The following is a 9,301-nucleotide window of genomic DNA, read 5'->3' as shown; positions in this document are numbered from 1 at the left end:
TAATGTCCCAATTGAGTTTTGCTTAATCTCTAAAAAATTTTGCTACAGATTTTTTGATTGTGTGTGCACCTAAAATCATTCAATGCTCACACTACTTGTTTGGTGGAAAAGTGATTCCAAGACGTTCCACTCAGTTGACCCACGTGGTGGGAACATTCCATCTTAGGTGTGAATTCCATTGGCGGACCCGACTCACTGCAGCATCCCAAGCTACAGGTAACCCCACGCTGTCGCCCCTGCCTTGCGCCGCCTGGAGAGCTTTACGAGCTGAAAATTTCAACCTCTTACAAAATCGACGGTCCGGATTCTATATCACAAACATCCTTGATCTTCGGCCTTGACTCAATCGGCTTGCACATATGATTTTGCCCCTGCTAGCGCCCTCCATCTGCGGTGCTTGATAGAGCTGCAACATGAGATCAACTCGCTCACCTAGTGGACGGCCCTGCTCCGTTCTGTGCCAACCTCGCCATTTCCTGTGAAGACGATTTCTTTTACTCTATGGTTTCAGATTAAGGTCTTTAAAGATTAGTTTGGCTTCATTTAAAAACCTCCACAAAAAAAAAAAAAATCAAGTGCTCAAGTTGTTCAAGTTTTTAGTTTGGGCTTCGGCTTCCCGGCTTGGCTTCATTCTCAAGCCACACAAATTTTCACTCAGCTTCGGACTTTGAGCTCATTTTTGACATTCTTAAAACCAAATTTCGGCTCGACTTAAAGCGTTAACGCTAGGATTTCCTCACACCTTCGCAATGGCTATCCCGAAGTGAAAATTTTTCCACGCAACTTTTTGATTTGAGTTTTGTATGTTAAATTTGTGCACTACTAGGCACACTAAGAACTTGTAAATGCACGAGGGTCTTAGACACTGCCTTTATGGTAAGACCGCCCTCACACGCACAATATTTTCTCTCTTGTTCACTTGTGAAGAGTGACTTCATGCTTGTGAAGAGGTGCTTCACAAGGGAAATTATAAAGATGGTAGATAAATCTTCTTCTACTTGCTTGGGCTCTCGAAGTATGACCAAGATGGAAGAGAGCATTAATTTTTGCATAAACCTTTTTATAGGATATTTTAGCATATTGTTGCATGTCATTATGACGCATGGAATAAAGCCTGATTGTACCACGAAAAGGGGGACAGAAGTACTCGTTCGAGGGGAGGATACGAAGTCAGACCATGAAGCAGTTGAAAGCAACAGTAGAAGCAACGAAGGCAAGAGACTTGACAGAGGATCAACTCACATGGTAGAAGAAAAAAAGGACGAAGAAAAAGGTAGCGTTTGGGAAGACCCATTTTGAAGATGCAGACTCTTTACTTGTAGGGGAGGACTTTTTCCTGTGTAGATACCAGCTCATCATCCTGTGTGGACATCACCATCCTTTGTGGATCTTTCTTGTGTGGATTTTACCATCCTGTGTGGATATCACCATCCTTTGTGGACTTTACTTTCCTGTGTGGATATCACCATCCTATGTGGATTTTGTTAGCCTGTGTGGATCATGCATCTTCAGTATCTTGTCTTAGTCCAAACCTCAAGGGGAGGATTGTAAAGTGTGAGCTTTGTCCTAAGGTGTGAGTCAAGGAGAGGAGAGTGGATTTATCCCACATACTGTGGAGCAAGGCTGTAGAGCTACTTAAAGCTCATTTCTTGAATCAATAAACAACTCATTTTGCACTACATGCTTGTCTATGGTGAGCTTGTGCTAAGCTAAGTCAATTGTGTTTATGAGTCCAAGCTAATCTATCTTGGAACCTAATTCACTTGAGTGATAAGCTTGCTTACACATACTCACACACTTGCACCATGTTTCTCTTTCATCCACCATAGCTAGCACGATCCAAATCCTAACAATATGGACCTAGGTGTGCAATGGCTGGTGGAGGGAGCGCTGAAAGGGAGGGTGGAAACCAACCGACCAGCCTTTGCAACTTGGTTGGAAACGGCTTATTGGTGCACTCATGTGGAAAGAGCAAGGATAAGATATGATCCGGCAGTGGTAGAACACACTAAGGGAGGGAGAGGCAAGCACCAGAAGCTTCACCTATTTAAAAGGGCCAGGGCCCTAGACATATGCATATCCATTTCGAAAATTCTCATACCATAGAGCTTCTAGAGAGTAGGAAAACTGAAAGAGGGAAACCTTATGAGACGAGCAAGTAAACGAGGGCCTCCACCTTGACCATGAGCAAGATCTCATGTGGATCATAGCCACATACTAGGACATGGATGCCTGGAAAAAGAGGGCTAGAACTCTAGCTAAATGGGGAGAGCCGGAGCCTAGAACGGAAGAGTTGAATCTCATGCCAGACTGACAGTGATTGAGATTAGCCACCGGAGAATTCATGAGTAAATAAAAAAAAAGGGAGGCGAAAGTTAGAGGTGAGAATCCAAAAAGAGCAACCAATAGCCCCACGAGCAGTTAGAATCAAGAAGCAAGATTCACAATGGGTATTGTAAGTAAGGATAAAAGGAAGCCAACACCCGAACGTGGGGCGCAGGTGTGTAAGTGCATGTTTGCCTTGAGCACCATTGTAATACGTAACTACGTGCTTAACGCTTGTATAACCCATGTCTACATCTTGTATCCATGTATTTTTAATAATTATGAATGAGCAAGTGATGTGTTGGTTTCCAGTTGTACATTGCATGGGAGGGCTCAATTGTCAATGCTAGCTATAGTCATGGACTATAGCTAGCGGTGACTAACCCTATTATTTAGAATTCTGTAAGGATGTTGTACGCTTTAGGAACAACCAATGGTATATTATAGTTTAGATTAGTTATAGATTTACACTTATAGGAAGGGCATTTTAATGCAAATTTTAGAAAAATATGGGTTTATGAGAAAAAAAAGGGGTAGTTTTGTATCGAATCCACAAAATGTGTAAAAGGGGTTTTGAGGGTGAAGAGGTAGAGCCCTTAGTGGGTGCACTTAACAAAATCCTTTATATCACATATGAAACTTAGAGCAAATTTGCATGTCTCAATCTAGATTTCTAGTGGAAATTGGAACTCTTTTTTTTAATTTTTGGTCTGTTGGCTTGCGCAAGCTAGTTTTACGGGATTGGGCCCAGTCACTCACACCTCATGTCCACAGGGGTTTACGGCCATCACCTTAACCACTAGGACTCTATAAGCAATCGAGAGTCTGTCTTGGAAAATGGTATCACATTGAAGAATATGGATGGACCTTAATAACATTCAGCAACCTTTTTTTATCATTCGCAGTGATACTTTCTTTGAGAAGGTCACGTGATTACTTATAATCTTATAAATCACAATGGGCCACAAGTCCATTGTGACTATTTTATGACTATTTTATCCAAAATTGTGATACTTTACCTGTTTTTAACGGATAAAAATGTGAGCCATGCTTCCAAACAATGGGCCACAAATCGTGGGTCACATAGACTTTATGTTCTAAGTTCTAGGGTTGATTTTTTGACGAGTATTTGACCCATTTTTGGATAATTTACCCGTTTAAAACGGATTAAGATGCGACGTATCCATCCAAATATACACTAAATTACTACGATTAAAACATAGGGCTATCCGTTCCAACTATTAAGTCACTAGAATTCAAAACTTAACACAAAATTGAATTTTCCATATTTTATATTTTTAGCCGAGTTTAAAACCCGAAAAAGATCTAGCTAGAGCCCTTTTCATGGAATGGTTTATCATGATGAAGAAGAAAAAAGAAGAATCATGTTTGAACATGCAAATTTTCAGATTGTAGGGATATAATTTTGTTTAAAAAAAACATGATCACAATATGGTTTTCTATGTGCAAATATCTATACTTTTGGTTTTGAGATTTTCTTTGCAAAACATGGCTACCATTAAGAGTCTAATAAGTGCAATTGAAGGAAAGAAAACAGTAAAGCTCAGTCATGTGGACAATTTTCATTAGTACTTTTAATTTGATTGCTTCAAGGAAGTTCTAAAGGATCTAGGGTTTTTGAGCTTTGAGATGTGTCTTAAGGCTGATGCTAGTTGATATCTCTGAGCAATATACCTCCTTTTGTCTAGTGATCTCTATGGGTACAAAACGAGGTATATCGCTCAGCGATGTCTTAAGACTCTTTCGACGGTGAATGACTAGTTGCATTGAAGGAACTACTTATTAAACAATTATATTTCACATCATTTTTTAGGCTATTTGTAGTGTAAATTTTCCAATTGAAAATGAAAAACCCAAGTTATAATTTCATTGTCAAGGTCAAACTCAAATTAATGTCCAAAACTAAGGTATTTATTAGGATTTATAACAAAAACCCTCTTGACCTTGTGTATCAAGGATAGGGGGGCGGTGCGTTAAGGGTGGCTGCCCATATTGCCGTTGTAACTATGGTCCCTGGATGATGTCATGGCTCGACACGAGTATGGCAAGAACCTTGTAATTTTTAGAGATGATCAATGTAATTCACTCACAATTGTGAGTTTTTTTTTTTTTTAAAGGATTCATAAAAAAAAAAGCCCGGATTTGGACTATGATAACTCAATTTAACGTTCAAAACTAAGGTATTATAACAAAAAAGCCCGGATTTTGGAGCTTTAAAAAAACAAGGCCAAGAAAATGGTTGTTTCCTAGAGGCACAAAGCTGCTAGGCTAAGCAAAGCAGGCTTTATGTCAAAGAATCTTAGGTGCAAATGGGAATGGAACTCAGCACCTCATTTGGCTTGAAATGAAACATATGTTCAATGTGCAAGTAATTGTCATGGAGATCGCACCAAGAAACCGCTAGGTAATGGCCCAAAGCAAAGTGGGTGATGTGTGTGCATGTTTGTTGGAAGTTTCCTCCGAAAAGAACCAAAAGAGAGGAATTGTGGGCAATATGTCAGAGATCTTTTAGAGAAAGTACACACATATACTTGCTTGATGATTCCTACTACCAAGTACTAGTAAGATCTCTCACTTTTTTGTTTTCGGAGTCGGGTAGGGCACTCCCGGCCGCTCCCCTCATACACCAAAAAAATTATACAAGAATAAATCAAGACTATGCACCCAGAAACCGAAGGCAGACGTTGTTGTCACTAGTTTCCTTTGGACTAAGATATCTCTCTCTCTCTCTCTCTCTCTCTCTCTCTCTCTCTCTCTCACACACACACACACACACACACACACACATGAACAAGAAAATTTTAGAAATTTTCTCATGTAGGAAAATGCAGTCTTCCTTAGTGTTTTTCATACAATGCGTAACATCATGTGCTTCTGCTCGAGAGGCACCGCATATCTAGCTAGGTACGATTGGGTGCAACCGAACTGGCAGTCCGTCCCCCTGCCCCCAATTGTACCTAGCTAGGGATGCGGTGCCTCCCTCACAGAAGCTCATGATGTTGAGGTGAGTCACAATGTGGGAATTATTGTGAGAATTTGTCCAAAACTTCTTGTGACACACTCTGTAGACCTTAAGTTATGATTACACATTAGTACTAGCAAAATTAACATTGTCACTAAATTGGGCTGCAAAAATTGCCACTCACATACCCTATGGTCAATCCAAACAAGCTTTAAACACCAAAATTTGCACTTGATTAGCCTTGAGCATGCTATGCATACTATAGCACTCGTACAGCTACTTGATGCACTCATTGTACACCGATGTAAAGGCTAGCCAGAGTTTTCTAAACAAGGTTATTGCAGGCCAGCTTTCCTTATTTGTGTGTGTGTGTGTGTGTGTGTGTGTGTGTGTGTGCATTGACTAGTGATGACTATATACGTACACGTGATCAAACGAGGCTTGATCTAGCTTCTTTAGGACATAGAATCCCCACTCAATCAAGCCCATGAGCAAGAAGTAGATGTTCCTGTGATGTTGTTGACGATGATGATGAGCATTTCTGTATGGATGCGCACTCGATTGTCTCGATGTCGCACTCAATGACTTGTGATGGCCATGTCGATGTCGATATCTCTGAGCAACATACCTCCTTTTGTGCCCATAGAGATCAGAAGGGCATTAGAGATGAATAGAAGGAGGGTTTTATCCCATATAACTGACTCTGGTTTCACTTCTAATCTTTGAGTTCATCTTGAGAATGAAATCATCAATTCTTTTCTTGAATGCCTCCTCACTGAGCTGCTCCGATGCGGCCCCTTCACCCTCGTCGATATATGACACAGAATCAATGGACATTGACCTTCTAATATTGCTCTTTGCATGAGCATGAGACGATGGGAAGTGAGGGCTTGAGGGCTCTGACCCAGCCCTTACTATCTCCTGACATATTGCTAATGAGGAGGAGGATGGGTCATCGATGCAGGTAGCATCGTGCTCGCGATCAATCTTGGCGATCGATATGACCGCAGATGCATCTTCATGGTTTATGCACAAGACAAGTTTCTTTTCTTTGACATCACCATAATCATCATGCAAAGAAGGTGCCTCTGTGAGCTCTACTTTCTCTGCATGCAAGGAATGTGCAAGAGGAATTTGCATGTCAAGAGGGACACCTATCTGCAATGTGTCGTCGAGAATTGTTGCGGTGGCACTCATCGTCCCGTATGTCTCTGTCAAGGCATGCACAAGATTAGCAGCACTCTGCTTAAATGGCACATTCTCAATCTGAGTCGGCAAATTTGGCTCCATTAACGCAGAGGAGCCTGCATCGCTGGACGAGGAGGACGATGATGATCGGGCAGAGGTGGCTGTGAGGATCATGATGATTCCATTCAAGAGAACAAAGAGGCAGGGCGGGGTGATCCAGCTGAGGGAAGCTCGCCACAGATGGGGAAGAGACACAAAGAAGAGAGACTCCATGGCTGGGACGAGAGCTTGCAGAGAAGAGGGGAGAGTCAAGGAGAAGGTGAAGCCGGTGACGAGGGCGAGGAAGGAGAGGGCAGGCAAAGAGAGGCCGCCGGGATAGAGGCGCATGATGAGTTGCTGATGCTTGGAAGCTGGGGAGCTGGCCGCCATGTTGGCGATCTTCAAGAAAGGCAGAAGAAGGGGGAGGTCGAAGCAGAACCAGCAGCAGCAGCAGCAGCAGAGAGGAGGAAGAAGAAGAAGAAGAAGAAGAAGAAGAAGAAGAGTGTAAGGATCTGCGCCCTACCACTCCTACGCCTGCAGCCTGCAACAGCGCGGAGTAGCGTGACTTGCTTGCAATATAAAGAGCCAGACCATGAAAAGAAAAGAGACGTTGGTGTGAACGTTTAATCTTGCCCGGCTCTGTTTCTTTTTGGGCGACCCCCCTCCATGAGCCATTATACATTCACACTTTCTTTTAGGCGCCCATCATTCATTTTTCCTTCCACACACATCTTCCTTAACACATAGCTTAGCTGAGAGAAGGTCCTTGAGAGGGTATCCACCGCCCACATTATGCATCAGGGATCGAGAGTGCTCCATGCCGTTGGATCCCCCAATACGCATAGGCCACCCCTAGTTCACCCTTGGCCTTACTAAAGGGATCTGACGATCAAGAGCGTGGCAACCTGACGTCTACAACTCTATTCGTCTCGAAAGGACATGCACACCCCTCCCCTTTAAGTGCCACGGGGTCCCAAAGCATGGGATCAATGGTCCCAATTGAAAGGCGGGATGGCGATTGATCTGGATCGTTGATCGATTAAAATCTAAACTTGGCATCTCGAGTTTAGATTTCGAAGAACTAATCTCGAGACGTCAGCCTAATCTCGGGACGCCTCGCTTTCCCAACCAGGTTTTGAACCCTCGTCATCAGCTTGGGGGGGGGCACACGCCTTGACCAACATGCCCGCGTGCACCTCGTTGAAATAGATGTGATTTCACATCTATTTGAAGGTAAACTCGAGATCTCGACATAAAAACTAAACTCGAGATCCCGAGTTTAGTTTTTGTGGGTCGACGGCCGAGATTTACGTGCGCCTTTGATTTTGCACAAGAGCCATTGATCCCATGCTTTGGGACCCGTGGCACTTAAAGGTGAGGATGCACACCCAGTCACAAACACCACACTTCGAGGCTTCCACCAATGAGAGAGACTCATGGGTTCTTGAAACCCTAAAGCTTGAGGAAATCCTTCAAGTGTCTCACCAACACAACTATCGCTAGATGATCTCAAAATAGTTTGTTCCTCCTACAGTTTGGAATTGTTAGAGTTTGAACTTCACCTCTCCAAAGCACAACACCACTATGACACCATCACTTCACCTTGTTATCTCTGGAAGGGTCATTGCAGTCTCCTCTAGTGGTTAGTATACATCTCATAAGCGGGAAGAATAGCCAAGATTATCTACCTTGGCACGACTAGACCCATGTGTGTACCCTCGAGGTTTAGAGGGGACATGAGATGTTGTATTTTTTGCTCCTATGTCTGATCCACCACCCGTACTAGATCAAAACTTTATGCCTAGATACAATCCCACTATTCTAAGTGTAGTCTCAACTTTTGTAGCAAATCGCACTATATCCCATGTGAGACGATACAAGCGTCTGTGAGCGTTGTCACGGTCGTTTGGCCACACTCGAACCCATGACTCAGGACACGACCGTCGATTGCTCAACCAACCAAGCTAGCTCCTTTGGACTTAAAAGGAAGAAATGGATCCTAAATTGTGATCAAAAGCAAAGTTGAATTCGTGTTCATTTCAAACTGAGACAATGGTAGCCTTGGACTCCAAATGTCGATATCCTTTTTTTTTTTTTTTCCAGAACTCACAATTTGTGAGTGGATTGTATTAAGCACAACAAAGAATTTACAAACCAGCCTCAAGCTCAGGCCGAGCCTTGAGGTGCTAAAGATTACAAGATGGATGTCTAGCGCCCCTCATCGAGGCTAATTAAACTATAGTTCTAGGCTTTTACTTCTCGCAGGTTGACAACATAGCATGGGTATCCTTAGACCAGTCTCCTGAGTCTTGCTTGCTTGCGAGCGTATAGATCATCACTGTGCTTTCTTGTATAATCTCTGAGAAGCTTGCTACATCAAGGTCTCCCTCAATCACACGACAGTTCCTTGCCTGCCATATATGGTGAAAGAAGAATTACTTGACAGGTTGAGTGCAGATAAGAAGAGCAGGGCTTCCCATCTTCTTGCCACCAAGGAAAAGTTCGGTCTTGAAGACCACGATCTGCTATGTCCTTTGGATCCACTTGCAGATTTTCCCTATCAGACCTCTGATCACTTGACATTACATGAAAAGGTGGGCCAAATCTTCAGCAGCTATCCTACACCTCAGGCAACGATCGGACCCAATTTCTCTTTTCTATATTTTTACACCCGTCAATAGAGCACCTCACATCACCTTCCATAAAAATATCTTCATTAACTGCGATCGCTTTGGCTTCCCGATGTTCTCCATGACTTCCTCCTGT

At 42.9% G+C, this 9,301-nt stretch overlaps 1 protein-coding gene across 1 annotated transcript; it reads right to left on the bottom strand.

The window, feature by feature from the left end:
* Positions 1-5,411: 5,411 nt before the first annotated feature.
* On the bottom strand, positions 5,412-7,121 carry LOC147458332 (uncharacterized). The gene has a single exon (XM_086512993.1). It carries the CDS (start codon positions 6,923-6,925, stop codon positions 5,993-5,995), a length of 933 nt encoding a protein of 310 aa, XP_086369119.1. The 5' UTR covers positions 6,926-7,121; the 3' UTR covers positions 5,412-5,992.
* Positions 7,122-9,301: the final 2,180 nt, after the last annotated feature.

Source organism: Adiantum capillus-veneris, chromosome 5 (genome assembly GCF_014529385.1).
Source record: "Adiantum capillus-veneris isolate H3 chromosome 5, ASM1452938v2, whole genome shotgun sequence".
Taxonomy (NCBI): Eukaryota; Viridiplantae; Streptophyta; class Polypodiopsida; order Polypodiales; family Pteridaceae; genus Adiantum; species Adiantum capillus-veneris.
The sequence above is the reverse complement of the archived record's forward strand: the minus strand, read 5'-3'. Positions and strand labels throughout refer to the sequence as shown.

What these genes read in the sequence shown, in the direction of transcription:
- LOC147458332 (XM_086512993.1), bottom strand. Translation starts at nt 6,925, where the DNA reads ATGGCGGCCAGCTCCCCAGCTTCCAAGCATCAGCAACTCATCATGCGC.